The 23,698-nt window shown below is 43.6% G+C and overlaps 1 protein-coding gene across 3 annotated transcripts in view; it reads right to left on the bottom strand.

Moving 5' to 3' along the window:
- The window catches only part of ZDHHC2 (zinc finger DHHC-type palmitoyltransferase 2), an 81,912-nt gene that overhangs the window by 36,162 nt on the left and 22,052 nt on the right, over positions 1-23,698 (bottom strand). For all 3 annotated transcript variants that reach the window (XM_045286658.1, XM_004696173.2, XM_045286659.1), the window contains exons 2-3: positions 10,565-10,591; positions 8,860-8,954 (exon numbers count right to left, since the gene is read on the bottom strand). In XM_045286658.1, the coding sequence (XP_045142593.1) occupies positions 8,860-8,954; positions 10,565-10,586 (117 nt within the window). In that variant the 5' untranslated portion in view covers positions 10,587-10,591. The remainder of the gene's footprint in view (positions 1-8,859; positions 8,955-10,564; positions 10,592-23,698) is intronic.

Raw genomic sequence — 23,698 nt, 5'->3', positions numbered from 1 at the left:
GATCAAGGCCTGTTGACCCTGTGGTTCGCAGCCCAATGAGTAACCTGCATGTGATCACGGCTCCTGGAGTGTTCCTCTATACTAATCTATTGCCCCATATTATTAACATCATGTATCAGCACGATACATTTGTTTTACCTAATGAACCAATAGGGACACCATAAATAATGCTCATATTTTTTAAAATTCATCGTTTTTACCTATACCAGTTTCTCTAGCAGGATCTCATCCAAAGATACCTCATTTACTGTCAAATTCCCAGAGTGTCCTTTTAGCTGTAACAAGACTTCCTTGTTCTGATGATCCTGACAGTTTTAAAGATTCTTGAATTTTCTGATTTTTCCCCCTCATGACTAGATTGGGTTGTGGGTTTTTGAAAGGAAATGCACAGAGGTAAAATACCATTTTCGGCCCATCATATCAAGGGTACGTACAAGCAACATCACAGTTGGGCTGCTAACTGGAAGGCCAATGGTTCAAACCCATGGTGGTGAAGTGAAATTCCTTAATGTGGCTCTTCTACCCAAGTCTCTTTAACTCCCATTAAATGACTGGGTGGCACCGTGCAAACAGGGCATGTGTGACACTAGTAGAGGAGATTGGTCAGTTATAGGGGTAAGTCATTTTTGAAGCAAAGCAAAGAAAGCCTGAAGACCTTGGAAGAGCACATTCAAGTTCGGTGTGAAGTGGTGGAGGCCTGAGACCAGATGTATCACCGACAGTGATACGGAGACTCAGAGGAACAGTGCTGTGCCTATGGGATACCTTCTTCGTATCTATTCTGAGATGATGGAACTGTTGGACAGGGTGACAGGTGAGCTGGCTTGCTGGCCCATGGAGACAAAGGCCAATGGACCATGTGGTTGACAGGCTAGGAAGCAGAGAGAGACTTTGCTGCTGGCGGAGGAGACCAATGACTGTATCCTTACTGTATACCTCTCCTGACTTGCAATAATCTATGAACTTCCCTAATAAATCCAACACCGTGAGTGTCATCTGTGAGTTCTGTGTGGCCATGGCCATGAATTATCGAACCCAGCACAGATGTTGAGTGGTGTGGGAGGAATGGGCGGGACAGTTGGTGTCAAAGCAAGTAAACAAGCATGGAGGGTGGAGGTATATCTGGGCCCTGACCCATGGCCACGGGGAAGCCAGAGGAGGTCAGCTAAGTCTGCCATCAACTGTCCCATGGGACAAAGATGAGGCTGCCTGCTTCCATAAAGACTTCTGGTCTGGGAAACCAGGGGGAGCCATTCTACTCTGTCTTATAGGGTCACTATGAGTCAGACTCTCTGATACAGGGGGTTTATCCTGGAATGGAGATGAGCTACATAAATGACTTGGAATTATTTAAGAGAGGCTTGTCTCTTTACTCCATTTATTTATTCACCCCTTTACTTATATCCCTATGAACGAAAGCATATCGAGTTTAAACTTGGAGTCATAATCCAGTGCTACATTCATTATGTTCTTGCTCAAATTGCTCCGCTGGTGGCCACTGGGAGCTTTCAGGTTGCTCCAGTGCCCCCTTTGACATACTCCCAACATGGAGATTTTTAAAAAGCATTCCATTACTTTCTGGCACTTAAAGATTAGCCCAGGCGTGTCTTCCATATTCTTGCTCCAGCCCTAAGCCCAACCATTTCTCCTGGAGGTTTCCATCTCTAACTGGAGAACAGTAGTATAAATCAAGACTTGGCTTCAAAGACAGTTTTCTGATGGAAAAAACAAAAGACCAAATCCACTACCACCGAGTCTATTGTGACTCATAGAGACTCTATTTAGGGTTCCCAAGGCTGTAAAGCTTTGTGGGAGCACACAAATTCATAGTTCTCCCTCCTGGTAGCTGGGGGTGTGACTGCCGAGCATGTGGTTAATAGTCCAACGCTTAATCCGAAGCTCCACCAGGGCAAAGGAGCACATACCTTTCCAAGGGTGCAGAAACTAAGGAACAGCTGATATCCAATACAAAGAGAGGGATAATTCACAAAACTGTATCTCCATTTTTACTAATTTTCCCCACTTAGTATAAAAATACAAATATGTTCTCATTAGTACCTGAAATATATGCATTCAACCATAGAATGTTTTGATTATTAAAGTAGCAACAACGTTTTCTAAACAACACTCAATCCCAGACGTCTGATAAAACTTGTAATCCTGTAATTGCTACAATCCTCTTGGGAATCAATTTGGCATGTGAGTTGCATTTTCTTGATCTAATAAAGCTATATCTGAGAATCTATATTACGGCAATAATCTAAACTCTGAGTAAAGCTCCACGGACAAGCCGTTAAAGACATCATTATTAATAATCTGCAAAGTTAGGGTCCACCTAAATATCTACTTTGTGATTTTACTAAATTTTTACATATCTCAGTGAGAACATTATGCTGTTATTCAAAATGACAATAAACCAACTGATAGGCTGTTATGTGAACAAATATTGGAAATTTTCACTATCTGAATACAACTCATTATTTGAATACAACTAGGAAAAACAAGTGGAAAACAATTCCCATATGTGAACTGGCTGAGTTAATAAGTTGGGATATCTTTTATTGCTTTTTCTTTTTTGCCTACTTTTCAATTAAAAAAAATCATTTTATTGGGGACTCGTACAATTCTTTCACAATCCATACATCCATCCATTGTGTCAAGCACATTTGTACATTTGTTGCCATCATCATTCTCAAAACATTTGCTTTCTACTTGAGCCCTTGGAATCAGCTCATTTTTCCCCCTCCCTCCCTCGCCTACACTTCATTTTAAAAATATAAGTTAGTACAGTTATATATATTAATTTTAGTGGGGCAAATCTTATGAATTGAAAAACTATTTTACTATAAAGCAGGAACATTTTAAGTGTCATAGTTTTCAGATTTCTTATATCCCCGCAATATGGAAGAACTATATATTAACAGTTTTATGATACAATCTCTCCCACATTTTCCGGCTTCATTTTTTCAAATATTTTTAGCATTTGAGATTAATTTATTGTCAATTTAAATCTAAGACCTTCATCAATTAGATGATTATCCCCAGATTTTTCATTTCATTAGTGGAACCATCTAAGATTCTTAAACAACCAAGCAAAGGCTTTCCTTCCACCCCTGTCCCCATAAGAGTGAATTCTATGCTCTTTGATCCTGTATCCCTATTAGTAAAAAGGAAAAAAAGGCACTACCAATATATGCTTATTTATGTATTTATAGTTCTATAGGTGCTATATTACAGGAGCTTGTGGTGTATGTACTAGTCTACATGTGGGCTGCAAACAGCAAGGTCAGCGGTTTGAACCCACCAGCACCTCCACGGAAACCAGAGGAGACTTTCTACTGAAGTAAAAATCCGAGTCTCCAGAAACCCACAGGGAAAGTCCTACCCAGGGCAAGAGGGTCGCTTTGAGTCGGATCGACTTGATGGCAGGGAGCTTGGAATACGTTTATATTGTGTATATTATGTATGTCATGCTCAAAAAAAGAGAAACATTAAAATTAGCATACAAGTAGAAAAACCAAGCCCATCGTCATTGAATCGATTCTGGCTTCAACTTCCTGTGTTACGTAGCAGAACGGCTTCGCGGGATTCCCTTGGCTGTACTCTGTACTGAAGGAGATTGCGTGGCCTTTTTCTCCAGGGTGCTGTTAGGTGGGTTCGATCTGCCAACTTTCAGGTAATAGTCATTAAGTAACGATATAAGCAGAAATGTCACTATTTTTACCCCAAGCTTCCATTAACGTCCCAAACACACTGACTTCATTGTGGTATCCGCTCTGCAGATTCAAACGTGGGTACAGTGAAGAGCATGACTTGCACGGTCCAAAGGACTTCTGTTGGATCTCAGCCCCCTCTCACACTAGCTGTTGATATCTCAGGATAATTGCCTAATCTTTCATAGTGATTACTTTCATCTTGAAATCATAATAAATATATGGTTGTGAAGTTGTATGAACTGAACAAGCTCTGTACGCATTTTGGAGAAATTCACCCAACAAAGCCTGGTCCTGCTGTCCATCCCTATCACGAATCTGGACAGTTCCTTCTACACTGCTGGCAGTTGTTGTCAGGGGCCAATGGGTCAGTTTCTCCTCATAGTGACCCTTCGCACAACCCAAGAAAACACTGTCCAGTCCTACACCATCATCACAGTCACTGTGATGTTTGGTGCACGTTGAAGCCCTGGCGTTCATCCTCCTGTTGAGGGTTTTCACACTGCTGACCCTCTACTGAACGGAGAATGAAGTCATTCTCCGGCACTGGTCCCTTCTGAGCACGTGTCCAAAATACACGCGATGAAGTCTCATCACCCTCTCTGCTAGGGAACACCGCTGTGCTCCTTCCACGGCACATTAGTTTGCTCTTTCGGCAGTCCGTGGCATTTTTAACTGTTCTCTGCCAATCCCATACTTCTGCTGCCTACCGTATTCACCGACCTCCTCTCACAGCCATACGAGACGACTGAAAATACGAGACTGGCTCAGGTGCACCTTAGTCTTCAAAGTTACATCCTTGCTTTAACTCTCTCTCAATTCTGTAGTCGTCTTTTCATGTTTCTTTATCATTTTATCTTTCCATTCTCTCTAAGCATTATTTTGACACCTCTACTTCCTGAAATCTCAAATCAACTCACCTTTGCCATCATTCTTAATACATAATACATGATCACATACATTTTAAAAATTAGAAGGCATCTCCACTTCCTGCTAAAATCATAAACGTAAACATCCATCTTTACCCATAACTTCTTTCCTACATTCTCTTAATCATTCATGTATCTCTTATGGGTGAGACACTGTTCTAGACAGTGACGATGGAGTAGTCAACACAACAGATAACATGTATATCCCTTCTAGAGCTTACATTCTAGTGACGGTATATAAAAATGATAAAGCAATAGTAGGTGGATATTAAATAGGTTAAATGATGATAAGTGCAATGGTGGAAGGAACGGGAAGGTACAGTATACAGGTGATGCCAGGAGTGGGTTTCTATCTATACAATGTGCTTGTCAAGGGCCTCCATGAGAAGATAGCATTTGAGAAGAGAAATGAATGTGGTTATCTGAGGGAGCTGTATTTCGGGCTAACGAGGACAAGTGTGTTTCAAGGCTTTGGAAACAGGAACATGGTCTGCATGTTGATGGAACAGCAGAGAATCTCGTGTGACTGAGGCAACACTAACTCGAGACAAGTGAGCCTGGGAGGTGGTGTGGGCCAGGCCATGGGACCCGTTGCAAACACAGTCGGGGCTTAGGTTTCATTCTGAGTGAGCTCAGCTGCCATTGGGTAGTTCTCAGCGGAAAAGTGATACGATCGGTCCTGTGTTTGAAAAGAATCCCTGTGGCTGCTGAGGTGAAACTAGACAGAAGAGGGCAATGCCAATATCAAGAAAGCCTGTTGGTAAGCATCTACGCAAGTGAGCGATGACGGTGCCTTGGACCAGCCGCGAAGGGGAATGGACCCCTCGTGGGGCCATCTCCTGAGTCACAGTCCAGAGACTAGATTGCGGGTAGAGGAGGCAGTATGGTGGATTCCAGGAGGAGAATGAAGGAACACTGGGCAGTGACAGCGTCTCACTGAGAGCCCGATTGAGGGCAAGGAGGAAAAGAGCGGTGGATCTAAGAGAAAAACTAGGAGAGTGAAGTGTTTAGGGACTGGGACGAAAAGAGCGTTCAAGCACAGCTACTAAACGTCTGGCTTCAGTGAAGAGCGAGCTGGCCTGGTGTAAGGTTGAATGCTATAAGCAACAGAGGAAGGATCTGGATGATTTTGTTTTCATGTGTGTTGCACTTGAAGTGTCATGGATTGAATGAACCCACTGCCATCAAGTTGCTTCTGACTCACAGGGTCTCTGAGGCCAGACATCTTTACAGGAGCAAACAGCTTCATCTTCTCCCTCGGAGTGGCTGGTGGGTTTGAAGCACTGGCCTTGTGCCACCAGGACGTCCAGCAGAAAGTTCACAACTATATACAGAGTTATCGACACAGAGTTATCGACACAGAGATCCTAGTTAAACCACAGCGTGAAGAAAAGCACCCATGGGAGAACTTATTTTCCTTCCAGTCCCAAACCAAGACCAGGATGGAGGGAAGAGAGATGAGCTACAGAAGGAAAGCGAGATTGGGGAGGATAAAAAGAGAAAGGAAAAGGAGTGGAGAGGGGAAAAAAGACTATAGCTATTAATTTTGTGTCAGGATTTTGTTTTTAATGTTCTTTCCCAGATCACATGACCTATTTATTGGCCTTTTGGGCAACAGTTGCAGGTCAAACTGATAACTTCAGAAAGCAATCTGCGGTGTTATCCAGAGCTTTTATCTATTTATTTTGTTTAACTTGGCCCGATATCACCATATTATTACCACTGGTAGTAAAATGTATTGCTGTCCAAACACACGGACTGGGTTAAGGGCCACGAGGAAAACACGAGGAAGACGCAATCCTTTGCTCGTAGAGCAACTAACTGGGATAAGAGACTCTGAAACAAACAGTTAACCAGATGACCTTTACAAAATGCCCTCCGATGATACCGGTCTATTCAAGACCTTCTCTAGCAGAGATCGCTGCTTGTCCGCCCACGTCCATTCTTCCCCCCTTGTGTAGTGGATAACATGGCCATCAAAGTAAAGACTTCCAATTCAAGGTATTTTGGTTTTGTCAACATGTAAATGTCAACCTCTTGGTAAAGTCTTTTTCTTGTGTATTGATGTCAATATAATCTTGATGTGTTAAAAAAAAAAAAAAAAGTAGACTTCCATGCAAGTAGATTTAGCTACTCCCATAAGAATGTACAGCCTCAGAAACCCATCGGGCAGTTCTACTCTGTCCCTAGGGTCGCTACGAGTCTGAATGGACTCGGTGGCAGTGAGTTTGGTTCAGTTTGAAGTGGAGGTGGAGGACTAGACATACATACATACAGACAGACAGACAGACAGACACATTACATGAGCGATCACATGAAGAAGATATGGACGGGAATCCCAGAACACCGAGTTCAGAGGAAAGGCTATTCAAGTGGACTGAGTACTGACTAGGAGTGGAAGCTGACCAAACATGGGGAGAGAAAAGAGGGGTGAATTGTCTGATGCAGCACAGCCACCCTGAACATCCACAAGAAGCATTCGATTGAGATGCGAGCTGACAACACAAAGCACACCCGTAGCTGGCTACAGGAAAGGTGGATGCTCCCTTATTTCCCACACTCTCCCACAGACCAGAAATGTGGCCAGCCACACCCTCACCCACTCAGTGGCCAGTGACAACCCCCCATCTCCCACCCCACTGCCGCCAGCTCCACCTGAGGATAGAACGTCACCCTCACGGCTCAGGCTCTTGGTGCACCGCCCCCCACATCTGGAGGCACATGACCCCCACCCCCTTATCAGACCAACAGAAGTTAAAGAACTGGACAAATAGCCTATATCCTCGGTCACCCCTAGGAGACCAAGAACAAAGTATCCTTAAAGGGAATCTTTACTTCTCTATCTTCTTCAGCCTTCTAGTAGGAATGTAATTATGAGAGTTAGAACTAAAAAAAATAAAAACAAACCCAACCCTTCACTGCCTTCAGGTGGATTCCAACTCCCAAGGCCCTAATGGGCAGAGCTGAACTGCTCCGGTGTTCCTGAGACTAAATCTTCAGGGGAGCAGTCAGCCTCCTTCCAAGGAGCGGCCAGTGCGTTGGGATCGCTGACGTAAAGGTTAGCAGGCCAACTCCTAACTCCTCATGGCACCATCACCGGGCTTCTTTGTTGCCAGGCTGGTAGCCGTGGTAGGAAAACTAAGAGGGGACCTCGGGAATGAAGGCTGCACATGGCCACGCAAGAAGACAGAAGCAGCCTGGGTCCCTGACAACAGTGACTATCGACAGACCATATGCACGTGGAGAAGGTTAGTTTAGATTGCTGTTTCTAGTGCCTAAAACTAGAACAGTTAGTAGACATCAAGCACTAGCCATTTTTGCCACCTAGGGAAGGCATCATGCACATCTAGTGACAATTACACATGAAGTCCATCAGCCTGCCAGCGACATCTATCTAAGGAGCCCTGGTGGCCCTTGTGAGTAAGCAATGACCTACTATCCCTGATGTCGGTGGTTCCACCGCAAGCCTGTGTCGGGCGGAATGGATTCGATGGCCGCAGGTAGATCTCTATGTATCTACTCGCCTATCCACCCACTTGGATGTCTGATTTTAAAGTAGAAATGGCACTCCTAACAGATTGAATATTTGAAATGCACTACTCATTCAGTGCAAAAATACTATTTGCCAACGGAAAATTCAATTATTTACTGATAAGCACATTAAAAAATAAAATCAGCCTGTAATAAAACCATGTCATATGATCATGATTACTTAATACATTCATATGTACCTTAATGCCATAGGATTTTATTGAATAAAATATAGAAATTTGAAAAACGGATATTTTGTATTTTGAAAATTTTAATAGCAATTTTTAAATTTTTCTAAAGATTAAAACTATAATTAAATAAAACACACTCAAAATCATCCAATAAATCAAACCCAGGGCCATCAATTCATTAATGACTCACAGGGGGCCTACCTGGAATCAGAGCACGCAAAAAGTCTAGAACACTCATCAGCCAAAGCCATGTCTTAGCGTGAACTGGACCTCCATAGGGCTGTCCTAGCCCCAGTTTTTCCTGAGTACACTATGAGGCCTTTCTTTGGCTGGGGTGGGGGTAGGGTTATAACCGCCAACCTTTTGATTCACAGCTGAGCACAAACTGTTCTCACCACCAGGTAAGGATAATAAAAAGGCCTAAAATTCATTCTTCTGACATTGATTTTACTGATTTTCAGCCTTAGAATAACTTCACTCATATTTTTTACTTACTTCTTTCGAAGGATTCATTGGTAATGTAAAGATAGTTTTCCAGTATGACCAGACAAACATTGCAAACAGTAGGTGATAAGCAATCAGGCACAAAACTAAAATAAAAGAAACACAATTATTGCAATTGGCAGTGGCATCCTAAAATCATATCATTCACAAAAGATCAGCTTTCCCTCAAATGACCAAATTACTAATTATCATAAAGTATAAAGGTCCACTCACCTTATATTGAAAGGAGTACAAATAAGTACAACTCAACTAAAGCAGCGAGTTACAAAAACAACACTACCTTGACCTCCCTGCCAGCGAGTCAGTTCTGACCCAGAGCGACCCTGTAGGACAGGGTGGAAGTGCCCGTGGGGGTTTCGGAGACTGTCATGGTTTACGGGAGTAGAAAGTTTCTCCTTGCTCTTGAGGGCTGCTGTTGGTTTCAAACTGCTGACCTTGCAATTGGTAGGCCAGCTCATAACCCACTAAACCAAGAGTGTAAAAGAGAACACCCCCAGTGATGCGTAATTAGATCTACGGCCAATGTACAGAACTCTCCAATTTGATGGAGGCAGGTCGACCTGCCGGCAAAATAGCTGGAGAGACGATTTTTCCTAAACTGGAAAATCCACTAATTATACTGGAAATATTTAAAGAATAAACATAGCATTAAATACATGTTAAGACATATGGGCTTTAAGATTTTTGTTTACTGACATGCATGGCAAAAGCAGTTTCTATTTGAGGAAGCCATTTGTCGATTTGCTTAGCTCTTGTCAAAGCTAATGGCCCTAATTGATTTGAATGACAACATATTTAAACAGAAACCATCTGCACAAGAAGAGATTTTCTCCAATGAGGGTTCAAGTGCCTTATTTACCACATGCACAATTATTAAAAAGCATTCTGAATACTTTTTCCAGGTATAAACATACTTTGTGTGGTGTTTTGAATCCTGAGGTACTATAAGCATGTAAAATATTATGTTAATGTAATACAATCATGATTATCTAATCTTAAATCATGATTTAAGATTCATATGTATCTTAAATCTGTAGGATATTCTTAAATAAAATATGCAAACTTGAAAAAGGATATTTGATATTTTGAACAATTTAATAACAATTTTTCATTTTTCTAAAGGCTATTATTAAATAACACACACACACAAATACAACAAATCAAACAATTTGATGATGACTCACAGCAACCCTATATGACAGAATAGAAGCACACAGCAGTTTTCCCAAGGCTGTCATACTTATGGAAGCCGGCTGCCACATCTTTCTCCCACAGAACTGCTGGAAGATTCTAACGACAAGCCTTTCGGTTAGCAGCCCAGTGCTTAACCCAGTGTGCCACCAGAGCTCCCTAGTCACCCCCTGAAAGGTATTTAAATCAGCATGCAATCACTAGAGCTGATACTGCTGTCCAGGAGGGGCCTGGGCGGCTGGGTAGCAATCCTTGGAGCTGGAGCATAAGACTGTTGTCACTGCGGTGCCGCAAAGCCAGGTGAACATTTGGCACGTTCATGGCTGCTCCAGGGCAGAGTTCTCTGCCGAGAGTCTGGTAGAGTGCAGTCTAGGGATTACATTCTCCATTCGTCCTTCAGTTTCTCAAAGAACAATGTATTCATTCCAACCAGATCTAAATGAATCATATTTAATTTTCCAAACTAGTTCTAACATTTTATATCTCCAAGGACAACATATTTTACCTTGTTCTCCAATGTTTTCCATGGACACTGTGGAAACAAAGAGAAAGAGAGAGGCAATAAGTTAGATGATGCTCACGGCAAATGTGTGGCCTAACAGAGACCTAAGGATACTGATACTTAAGTAGAGGAAGAACTTGGCTTCCTATCAAACCACTATTCTTCAAATATTTGTGCAACGTTCTTCCCCAAAGCTGAGCACTATGCAGAGAGAAGGGAGGGTGTTGACACCCAGCCAGGCCTCCAGTATGTACATTAGCTTTGGCCTCTTCCCACCAAGCAAAGCAAGGTCGTACTCCTTGTCAATTAGCCTGTAGCTTTCCTTTCCATCTAGAGAGTGCATATAAAAGCATTCTTCTCCAGGACATAAGCTTTCCAGAGATATTTATTGCCTTTTATAAAGTGGCGACCACCTGGCTAACTCTTCAGAATAAATAAATTATAGAGTCCATGCAACACATTTTTTTTTTCAAATTTCTGTAAATACAAATCTGTCTGCCCAGTCACTCTGATTTCTCCCTACTGCACAGTGAGGGGTCCAGATCACATGCTGGGGAAATGGTCATCCCTGGCTTAAGGGTTTTCGTAAATACCGAAAAAAGCACAGGTAGGTTAGGGTAGGGAGGATGAGAAGAAACAGGCTGGGCCAAGACCCTGTATGTAGCAATTTGGACACGTTTCTGCCCTTTGTGCTGCTCAGCTTCCCAGCTGGTCTCCCTCTGTAATGAAGGGTTTGGAAGTTTAGGCCTGTCCCAATGATTCTTAGAGGACGTTTCTGTTGTGTAGTGGCCCCACGTGTCACAGAAGGACTGGACTCTGCAGGGTTTCTGCGACTGACTTTTTGGAAGTCCATTTCCAGGCCTTTCTTCTGAGGTGCCCAGGGGTGGACTTCCTCACCCACTTTGCAGATAGCTGCCCAGCACCTTCATTGCTGGCATCGCCCAGGGACTCCGACTTTTTGAAGGGATAACCTATGCCAGGCCTTTATTCTGGGATGGAACTTCACTGTCTGAAGAGCCACTGGAATCAGAAGAGAGGAGCCCACTGCCATGCGTCAATGGCCCCTGCCATGCGTCAATGGCTCCCAGAATGAGAACGTGAATTCGCCCCTCTCTAGCTTCTGCCTGGGGAGCCTACATCCTCCACACGTAGCCACGAACAGAAAAGCGAGGTGACGGAACGTAAACGACTGAGTTGCCAGGTCCCTCTTCCATGTGCCCTTTTAGCTCTAATCAGATGAGCTCCAGATTTCTCATCAACCTTGACCTGGCTCATGTGTCTCTGAGCTTCTTACCAGGCATTTCACAGCCCTGGTCCCCAGACCTGGGCAGGTAGGCACAGGTGATCTTGGACTCACAGCTGGCCTGCTGCACAAGTTTACTTGCAAATCGACGCTAGAACCCGAGTTCATGTTCCTCTTAGGGTCTTTGAACTGGTTAGGTCAGCAAGGACTCGAGGCAAACATTTAAAGCACAGCAAGCCTGCTTTGATATCTGGCCAGCAGTGAGAGTGGCGATACCGGGACGGTGGAAGGAAGCTCACAATATTTCTTGGCATATGAGTGACGGGTAATGCCTAACACCAGCTGTCTTTTCAGGGCCCCCCAAAGTGCTGGGAGTGGAACATCTTCTAAGATCCAGGGTCTCTATTCTGGGAACCTCCCAGAACAGTGGCTCCCAACCTTCCTAATGTTGTGACCCTTTCATACAGTTCCTCATGCTGCGGTGACCCCCCAACCATAAAATTATTTTCATTGCTACTTCCTAACTGTCATTTTGCTACTGTTATGAATCGGGTGACCCCTGTGAAGGGGTCATTCGACCCCCAAAGGGGTCACGACTCACAGGTTGAGAACCGCTGTTCGTAGAACCTGAGGAAGACACAAGGAGATCTCCCAGGAAAACTGGCCCCCAGATGTTGAAGGGAAACAAGGACTTCCCTCCAAGGCTGAGAGACAGACAGACAACCGTCCTCTCCACTGGGTACCCTGAACCTACACGCCAAGACTCCTAAAGCGTCAGAGAATCAAGTCTGCTTGTTAAAGGCATCTGCCTGTGGTATTTCTGTTAGAGCAGCTCTGCACAGCTGAGACATACGGACACATACGTACCGACAGCGTTTACAGAGTAAATGCTCAAAAAGAAGGCTACATCCAATTTCATTCCCACTGAGCCCATGCAATTTCCCATAACTAGCACATTTTATCAGAGTTTTCAAAAATTGTGTCAATGGGCAAAGAAAAGGCACAAAGAGAAAATATGTATACTATTTTAGTATTAATTGCTCAAGTTACCAGTAAAATGAAACTTATTTTCAAAATATCATGGTTGGTATTCCTCTGTGTTCTGAGATAATTTGCCTATTGGCCTACTTGGTTTTTTTACTTAGTGATTCATAAGAGCCTTTTATAGATTACAGACAGCAATCTTATATCTATTATACATGTTGCAAATAACACCATATGTACCTATTTTCAAATGATGCAATTAGTACGGGCCAAAATTTCTAACTTTTCATTGAGTAAATAACAGTACCAAACCTTCATATGAATCCCTGGGGACCCCGGGGAGTTAGACCTCAGGCTGCTCACTGTAGGCCGGCAGCTCAAACCTACCAGCCACTCCTTGGGAGAAAGATGAGGCTTTCTACTCCCATAAAGAGTTATCATCTCGGAAACTAACAGGGGCCATTCTACTCTGTGCCGTAGGTTGCTCTAAGTTAGAAGTGACTTGCTGGCAGGGAGTAAAAAGAGTTGTATCCTGGGTTCAGCTAAGTTCCCTGTAAGCCGGGCAAACTCCATGGCAGTGGGTTTGGTTTGGGTTTTCCTAGCCACATGGAGATGGTGGGCTGACCTTTGTCGGATGCAGTTGCACAGGCTAGTTACTCAGCACTGTGCAGACTAACCTCCCTTGAGCAGGGCCGTGCCTTACTCATTCCCCTGCACTTGCACAGAGAATTCTGCTGTGCTGATATCGGGGCGGGCACGGTGGGGGGGGGGGAGATAAATAGCAAATCCAGAACGAACATAGACTTATTGCTTTTTTTGTAAAGTCGTGTCTTTGCAGAAACGTGCTCAGCATAAACAAAAAAGGTGGCTCCCGTTCTAAACACAGAATCACGCTTCGACTTAACAACTTCATTCTTGAGGCAGCGTTCAGCTACTGGGAGTGCTCTTAAAAGTGAGAAGATTCATTTAGGATGTGATACTATCTGTTTAACTTACTGAAGAAAAACAAGCACGTAAGAAAGAGATTGAAATGATGCAGTCACCTCACAAGAATCCGCTCTACGGAGCACTACCGCTGTCATTACTCTAACCTGTGTACACAGTGGCACATCTAGCCTCTCTAAATAGAAACCTTTGTCAAACTGGGAGTCACAATTCTCATTTTTATTTCAAAAAATGCATTCACCTAATTTTATTTTAGGAGCCCTGGCTTTCACCTTGGGCTGCCAGTGACCACAAGGTTAGCAGTTCGAAACCAGCAGCTGCTCCTGGGGAGAAAAATGAGGCTTTCTACTCCAGTCAAGGTGTACAGTCTTGGAAACCACAGAGGCAATTAATTCTACTCTGCCCTATAAGGTTGCTATGAGTCGGAATCTATTCCAGTGATGGCGGTGACTAAGTCAAAGTCTATCTTGGGTTAGCTTAATTTCTCTCAGGCTTGTGGCCCACATTGAAAACGTGGTGCTTTAGAGAGTTGTATGTAATATCCAATGTGCCTCCAGAGGCCCAAGCCTGTGCGTAACGAATTGTGCTGCAGTTAGGACTAGCTCGGACTCTGACTTGTTGAAAGCCCCGCAGGAATACCTATGCAATTTTTGTTGTTGTTGTTCTTGTTGTTGGCACAAATGGTATCACCAAAGAGAGCAAGTGGGAATGGTAAGTTGTTACTATAGTTACCAAGGACATTGTTTACCAACAGCAAAGTCAAGGCCTTTAAGAAGGACATGTAGGAATCTGGTACTACCAGTATCATCAGAGCAGCTGCCAACCTCCTAGTGGCTTGAGTTGCCAATCCTTTTTGCCTACCCACTCTGTGCCCACCCTACCTTCTGTAACCGTTCCTTAAAGAAACAGAGTGGTCGTTAGCAGAAAGGCCATCCATTTTAAAACAATAAGGGTGAACGGTTTTTGTTATAGAACTGAAGAGAGCATCCGCATGTCAAACATGAAAGAGGTTCAAACCAAAATGCTCTTCGAGACTGTGGGTGAGAAAGGCAACCTGGGGAAATCTCCGCCAGAAAAGAGTTTACCCAATCAGAGGAAAACCAGGTATCAAATATTCTGTGACCAGTGGGACTGCAGCTAGCAAAGGCGCACGTGCAACCGTGCACACTGGGAGAGAGGAGTGGTGCAGGTAGGAGCGTCAGTGCGGGAGTAACGGCAATAGAGGAAAGCACGACAAAGTGCTCCTTGATCCAGCGGCTTCTTCGTCTTCTTTTACTTTTTTTTAAAAGGAAGACCCTGAAACTCATTTACTAGGTATGCTTCATAAAAATAATTTATGATAAATTTTGAATCTTCAGGGTGCACATGGAAAATTACAGTATACACATAGACTAGTAGCAAACGATATCAGACCAAGAACCTTACAGCTATTTACCTTGCCAAAGTTTTACACCTTTTCCAAATCTTTTTTTCTCCCCATTTTATTGGGATCTCTCACAGATATTTTAACAATCCACAGTTCATTTAGATCGAGCATGATTGTACAATTGCTGCCACCAACATTTTCAAGACATTGTCTTTCTTCTTGAACTCTTTGATGTCAGCTCCCCTTTATCCCCTCCCTCCCCAACTCTACCCCACATATGTATGTGTGTATATATGTATGTATGTATGTATGTATGTATCCCATCCCTGTATCTTACACCTTCCAATATATCCGGTCACGAATAACAATCCTGTTATTCGTTCCCCTCTAGTGGGGTTATACAGTCATCATTGTTATTGGCTCCCCATCCCCACCCCCACTTCCGCACCCTCAGGGAATCATTATTCGTATTCCTATTTCTGAAGAGTTTATCTATCTTGGATTTCAAGCATCAAACGACCTTAATTATACAGTTGAACACACACAGGTCTCACAAGATTAAAGAGGCAAAACTAAAACCATAATAGTAAGGGAAGGGAATATTAAAGAACTAGAGGATAGTTACGTGTTTCATCAGTGCTACACTGCACCCTATGATCCTGCTTCTTTAAATGAAACATTTTAAAGTGACAACTCCCTTCCCCTCTTTTGCATTCATTATAGAGTAATCATTTAATTCAAGGATTAGGAAGCTTATAGCTTTTGAGCTAAATACAGCTAGACATCTGTTTTAGTAGATAAATTTTATTGGATAACAGCCACATCCACTTATTTACATGTCAGTTTTACCTCAGATGGGGTTGCACAGTCGGCACAGACACGCCATAGCCTGCAGAGCCCCAGATATTTACTTTATGACCCCTACAGAAATTTGCCTGTCTTTGAATCTATATAAAAACAATCAAGCAAAAAACCAGTTATCACAAGTTGATTCCAACTCATAGAACTATAAATGTCAGAGCAGCACTGTATCCCTAGGGTTTCCAATGCTAATTTCTCGGAAGTAGATAATCAGGCTCTTTTACCAAGATGCTCTGGCTGAAGTGAAACGTCCAGCCTTTCAGTCAGCAGCCAGATATGCTAACAGTTTTCATAAATCTGCATGTCAGTTTTAATCAGTAAATATTCTAAATAGAAGGTAGGTGTTGATCTTTTTTTTTTTTTTAATTAATCAATTTATTGGGGCTCATACAATTCATCACAATACATAGATCAATTGTGTAAAGCACATCTATACATTTGTTGCCCTCATCATTCCCAAAATTCTCTTGCCTCTTGGGTTCCCGGAATCCGCTCATTTTCCTTCCCCCCCACCTTCCCTTCCTCCTCCCCTTTCCCCCATGCACCCTTAATAATTTATAAATTATTTTTGTATCTTACATTACACTGTCCGGCGCCTCCCCTCACCCACCCCGCTGCGCCCGTCCCCCAGAGAGGAGGCCATACGCGGCTCCCTGTGATCCATTCCCCCTTGCTACCTCCCCCTTCCCTCCTGGTATCGCCACCGTCGCCCCCGGTCCCGAGAGGCTCCTCCGTCCTAGATTCCCTGCGCTTCAGTTCTTTAACAAAAACCAAACTCACGGCGTCAAGTTCTTTCTGACTCAGAGTGACTCTCCGTCAGGGTAGAACTGCCTCTGCAGGTTTCTGAGACTATCCCTTTTCACGGGAGTAGAAAGCGACAGCTTTCTCCCGAGGATCGGCTCGTGGTTTCAAACTGCTGACCTTGTGGTTAGCAGCCCAATGTGTAACCAGTGTGCACCAAGGCTCCATACTCCACCAGGGCTCCTTGGGTCAGGCTTATTGCTTATTGTAAGTTACTAAGAAATGTAACTAAAAAAATTAGTTACAAGCAGCTCTTTATATGCTAGAATGAAAACAATAAAAAAAATTGTTGTCAAACTCTAAAAACCTAACTACAAAAAAACCCTATTCAAATTAAAGTTGTTTACATTGCCATGTGATCGCCTAAGGATAATATCAAGTCCTTTTCTCTAAAAAGCCCTGAAAACATTAGCACCTGTTTAGTCTAACGTGATCTAATCCAATCTTTCTTAAAAGCAAGTAACCATTTCCAAGATTACTGCAGTTCTCTATTTTTCACAACTTTTTTTCCCCAGAATGTGGGTCTACAACCTCTCCCAGGACTGCTTGTCTCTAATTATGGTCCCATTTTGCTGTTCCCATCACCCGTTCACAGGAACACTGATTTTGTTATTTGTTTTTAACATTTTATTAGGAGCTCTTATATATATTATTACAAACCAAAGTTCCATCAGATCAAGTGTAATTGTACAATTGGTGGCATCATCATTTTCAAGACATTGTCTTTCTTCTTGAACTCTCTGATATCAGTTCCCCTTTGTCCCCTCCCTCCCCCACCCTACCACTCCCTTGAACCCTTCATATATGATGATGATGATGGGTTTTTTGTGGGCTTTTTTGGCCATAACTTTCACCATCCCATGTATCTATTTACTTAAAATGTTGATTGCTGTGCCCTTGAGGGAGGTTACACCGTCATCCTGCTGTCAGTTCCATCTCAGCTCCGTCTCTGCCCTCAGGCTGCCCATTGCATCCACCACCAAGCCTCCCTGGGCTTTCTTTCCCTGCACGACACCCACACCCACCTGCTTAGTCTCTGTGCTCCAGGTGCTTAGCATCATCGATAATGTGCTGCTTCTGGAAACACCACGGCAAAGTGACAGTGCATTTTGGACAAAACTGGCCAGTGGGACCTGTGGAGGCAGGATTCTTTGTCTCTGCAGCTACTTTTCAGGAGACAAAAATCTGGGCAACAGGAAGTACAACTCAAATCATCCCATGATTTGAATGCTGGCAGGGGGTGACAGTGTTCCTGCACCATTCTACAGCAGACCCAGGAAAATGTATTATTCACATCGATATTTCTAGCTTAATCCCAATGTATCCTTAAAAAAATAACTTTCTTCCAAATACACGTTTTTAAATTGTATTTTCTTTAACACGGTTCCTTTGGCATTTTTTTTTCCTGCCAGGCATTTTGGGACCTCGCTGTAAGTTTATGGACAAGTTCAGTCCCTGCCGTCCTTCACCCCTGTGGCAGACACCTCAGGTACTCTGCTTCCTCATTCTTTAACATGCTCACATGGTCCCCGCCTGAGATCCCCTGTGTTAGCATTAGGAGACCAGGAATCTGTTCAGGCTTCTCAGTATCTGTGACCTTGATCATGACATTCAGCTGATCTGAGCTCCAACTTTACTGTTTAAATGGAGGCTTGCACTTAATCGCTGGCTCTGAGATTGTTTTTAGAGCCGACTTTGATGTGTTCTGAAAAGAAATAATTGCCTTTTTAAAACGTAGGGCAAAAGTCATTCTAAAAATAAATTAACCAGTGGATTTGTAAGGACTATTGGCTCTGACACATAAGTTTGGGGTTGCTAACCACAAGGTCAGTGGTTCAAGCCCAGCCATTGTTCCCTGGAAGAAAGGTGAGGGTGTCTGCTTCTGATTTACAGCTCCGCAAGCCTCCATAGGGTAGCTAGGTGTTGGCCTCCATTCGATGCCCACGGTTTTCATAAAAGAGGCTTCACACACAGATTTCACTTCAGAAAAGACAAAGGGCAGATGAGCAGACGTCAATGGACAGAACAGGGAACCAGAACACCTGGTTTCTGGTTTGGGTTCTCTGGGTTTCCCCAAAAGCCAGTCCTAACTCGGCTGGCTACCAGGGACCCGGTGCTGGGCATCTACTGCACCGTCCTCACCCCCATAAAGATTCATTCTGCAGTGAGAAAACCAGGATTTCTTGAAAAATGAAAACTGATGATGATGTCACCTCCTCACTGAAATCCTTCTCTGCCTTGGCACAGAATTTAAAATAAAAGCCAATGTCCACACCTAGGCTTCAGAAGTGGGCCGGATCTGGCTCCTGCCTGCCTCTGGAGATCCCCCCTCTCCCCAGAGCCCTTCCCTCTGATCTGACAGTTTCTCAACCACACCGATCTCCGTGTTTGCGTCTGCCTCTGGCTCACGCACTGTCAGCCCGCAGGTTTAGATGTCAGGCACTCCAAGAGCAACACCTTCCTCGTCTGCACAGCAAACACTGTCGCCACAGTGCCTTTCTTAGCACTTAGCATAATCTGTAACTATTCTTATGTGTTTGTTCATATTGCATGCCCCTCACGGAGGTGTGAATTCCAGCTGTGTGGTGCTTTCTCTTGGACAAGCTCCTAAGCTTCTCTGAGCCTTATCTCATTGACCTGTTTAGAGAAAGCACACCACGTAAGTAAGAGTACCTAGAATGGAATCTGGCCCATGTTAGGGACTCAATAAATGTCACCGAGGGAAACTATCTCACTAAACTTGGAAGTGTTAGGATTGCAGCTCCTGAAAGCTTGGTGCTGACAGTTTATGAACAGTCTGGAGGAAGCAGCACACAGTGAATGTGTTGTTGGCAGTTATGCTAATTGCACTTTTGGAGCAAGAAATGCCAAATTGACAGGAATGAATTGCTGGGAGAGCTTTTGAGTGTGAATAAGCAGGAAACTGTAGATGGAGTGCAGTGTGGGTGACTTAATATGAGTGAATTTTTAAAAAACAACATCTTATTATCCTATCCTTCAGAGAGTATCTTTCCTCTCAAAATTGACTTCCTCTCCCCTGTTCTCTCTCATAACCCTTCATGCCCAGACTGCTCTGCAGGCTGAACATGTGTCGGATCTCAGGATGAAGAAAGGAAGAAGCATGTAATTTGGGGAGGGAGAGGACTTCCAAGTGACTTGATGTGTTCTTCTTGCCTCTACTTTAGGATATAGAGCTAATACATTACACTCACTTAAATTCCTTGCTAGAATTATAAATCACCAAGGGATTTCTGAAAATGTTCCTAAAGGGGGAGTTTCTAGGCAATGCAAACAGTTAAGCATCAGGCTACTAATAAAAGGTTGAGAGTTCTAATCCACCCATGGGGCACCCGGCAGAAAGGACTAGTGATCTACTTATGAAAATCAGCCTTCAGCTTGAAGGTAAACAAGCGGTCATCTAGCAGGGAAGCAACAAAGCCCACATGGAACAAGCACACTCACCCATGTGATAACCACGTGGTGATGGGATCAGGTATCAGAAGATCAAAAACAAATAATTTTACTGATGTGAAGGAGAGGGGTCAGAGTAGAGACCCAAAGTCCATCTGTAGACAATTGAACATCTCCTCATAGAAGGGTCACAAGGAAGGGACAATTCAGCTAGGGTGCAGTATAGCACTGAAGAAACACACAGCATTCCTCGGGTTCTTTAGTGCTTCCGCCCCCCAATACCATACCCCCAGTTCTACCTCACAAACCCTGATAGACTAGAATATGTTCATTGATTCAGACAAGAGCTTTCAACATGCAGAATCCAGGACAAATAGCCCCTTCAGAAATATTAATAGTAGTGGCGATACCATGAAGGTCGGGAGGGCAGATGGGGAAGGGGAAGGGGGGAAAAGGGGAACTGTGGGCAAAGGGATACAGCAGATGGTGTAAGGTATGAAATAATAATAATATATAATTTATCAAGGGTTCATGAGGGCGGGGGAGGGAGGGAAAAAGGGTAGCTGATACCAAGGGCTCGAGTAGAAAGATAATGTTTTGAAAATGGTGATGGCAACATATAGATGTCTGTTTGATATAAATGATTTATGGATTGTTATAATATCTGTAAGAACCACCAAAAAATAGTTTAAAAATAAAATATTGCACATTAGCCATTAGAAAGGAAGAAAGAAAATCAGCCTTTGGAAATGCTACAGAGTCCAATTCTACATTGAAGCACACGGAGTCACCAAAAGTCAGAGGCAGCTTTGGCTTGGTGGCAGCTAGTTTATTGCTGCTGTTTCCTGAAGAAAGGCACAATGCAATACCAAATGAAACAGAAAATAATAAATCAAACAATAGTAACCTAAAGAGAGGACTCCTGATTCTTACTGACAGTTAGGTCACAGCTCAAAAAGCTTACGTGAGATTACCCTTTCTAATGGTGATAGTCATGGTAGGTATCAAGTTGGCTAACCCAGGGTTCTCAGTGATTTGTCAGATATGATGTCATCATCTGGCATTTTATGATCTGCTGTGAGCAGCCAATCCATTGAATGGGAAGGTCCTTGGGAGTGTGGCCTACATTTAATATATATACATGTTCTGGAAAACCTTGCTGTTTCTGCATCCTGCCTCTGACTTCTCACCCTCTGACCTCCAGTTCTTGGCATATGAACCAGCAGCCTGCGATCTGACATACCGCTTTTGTCAGGCCCCGTCACCACATCGGTCAGACGCTTACAGCTTTAGACTTGCTAGACTTCACAACTACATGAGTGGTTTTTTCAGGTTATTTCTTTGAAACAACATTCTCTTTCTCTAAAGATATATGTACATTATACACACACACATACACACTTCACTGGTTTTGCCTCTCTAGAGAGCCCAGCTGAAGGCACTAATGCTTAAACCATACTATTAGCAATATTATCTGAACTAGGTACTCATGTGTTACGGGAATCCTTTTCATTGTGTGTACCATCCAAACTCATCTTCCTTCCATCATCCCCTCCCTCACTTGCAGGCATCCATCGTCCACTTATCTTCAATGAAACTAGTCTGCAGCTCCAGCTGGTGGGATGAGAAGGCATCAGTGAGGGTGGTAGGGGGCCAGAGGGTGTGAATAGAGGAAAGCAGCATCTTCTACATGCTTTTCATATGCCGGGGACCCTGCTCATTTCTTCACATATTATCGCATTGAATCTTGTAAGGTTTAGACTAACTTTATCCAATGAATTTGGCCTTTGTTCCCTATGCTGGGAGATAGTACCACTGCCCCAAATAAATGTTGGAATTTCCCTAATGGTTCGAGTGTCTTCAATAAGGACTCCAAGATACATCTAACTAAAGGTGAGGTGAGGTGATGAAGTAACCCTGAGGTGGGAGCTGGCCAATTATAAAGACCAACCTAGTCATGATACCTTGTGATCACCCAGTGGTTCTGGTCAACTTCAAGGGAGAGACTTTGGAGCATGAAATAAAGGCTCTGGACATTGAAGTTGGCTGATGGAAGCTAGCCATGCACATAAGCAGGTAGTGCACCCCTTGAGAAATGAATGCTTCACAATTGGGGGCCCTCCTGGACTTTGTCCTAGGTGTCTCCTCATTTGTGCACTTTTTGGTATAATAAAGGTGTAACCTACAATATCTCTCGCTATGAGTGCTATGAGTCGTTGCCATGCATTATTGAATCAAATGGTAGGCGGAGTCAGTACATCTGAACTGAGGGATCCTAGGGCCGTTTATAGCTGGTACCCTGGAGGGGGCAGGGAGATTCCAAATTCACAGCCAGCAGGTCAGAAGTGAAGCTGTTATGTGGCCATTTGTCCTTTTAACTTAAGAGGTCGGACTTAGCAACAGGTAGCTGGAGTCAGAGGGAGAAGTGCTGCATTGGCACCTGGTGTCAGAACTGGACAGAGACATAAAAAAGGGGGCAATTTGATGTATGTTGATTTGTGCACTTCAGATTTTTACAACAACATGAGTTGTGTGTTGATGAATCAAATCCAGTTCATAGCAACCTCAGATGGCAGAATGCAATTGTCCCACAGGGTTTCTTGGGCTTTGATCGATGCTTAGGGAAGCAAATTGCCCCAGCTTTTCTCCCCAGGAGCAGCTGGTGGCTTTTAACTGCTGCCCTTCCATGAGTAGCCAGGTGCTTACCCATGATGCCATGAGCAGTAGTCTGGTAGTTAAAAGACTGGCGGCTAATGAAAAGGTTGGTGGTTCAACGATGTGACAGTCACTTCTGCAGAGATTGGTAGCCTTGGAAACCCAACAAGCAGTTCTAAACCTTACCTTAGAGGCAGGCATTGTTATCATCATCCTGACAGCTGCGAAGGCTTTTCAGGTCACCTATGGAACTTGGATCTTAGTGTCCGTCTGACCCCAAACTCTTCCCCGCATTCCATGTGGCCTGCCAGGGTCTGTGCCATCTGGGCTTTTCTGACCTTGAGGCTTCTTTGTTCTAGGCGGTGCTCCTAAGTATTGCCTGCATGCCCATTACCACCTTCGGAGGCCTGGGGGTACAGTAGTTAGGTATTGGGCTGCTAACCAAATGGCCAGCAGTTTAAACTCACCAGTCCCCTCAGCAGAAGCAACATGAGTCATCTGCTTCTGGAGAGATGTACAGCCCTGGACATCCTATAAGCAGTTCTGCCCTGATCTACAGAGTCGTTATGAAGGGGATTTGACTTGATAGCAGTAGATCTGAAATTTTTATTTGAACCACTACTTTGATCTCTGATTAGCAATGCTATAGAGAACACGGTTTAAAATGTTTCTTCCAGCTGGGAGGCAAAGGGCATTTATAAAGGTCTAGATAAAGACACATGCAAATATATTTATATATGATGGGGAAATAGATCTATGTGCATATATTTATAGGTTTAGTATTAAGGTAGCAGAAGGACATTGAGCCTCCACTCAAGTACTCCCTCAACGCAAGAATACTTTCTTCTATTAAATTGGCATTCTATGATGC

This window comes from Echinops telfairi, unplaced genomic scaffold (genome assembly GCF_000313985.2).
Source record: "Echinops telfairi isolate 266 unplaced genomic scaffold, ASM31398v2 ScPeMD7_9;HRSCAF=40, whole genome shotgun sequence".
NCBI lineage: Eukaryota > Metazoa > Chordata > Mammalia > Afrosoricida > Tenrecidae > Echinops > Echinops telfairi.
Note: the sequence above shows the minus strand (reverse complement) of the source record. Positions and strands in the feature narration are given on the sequence as shown.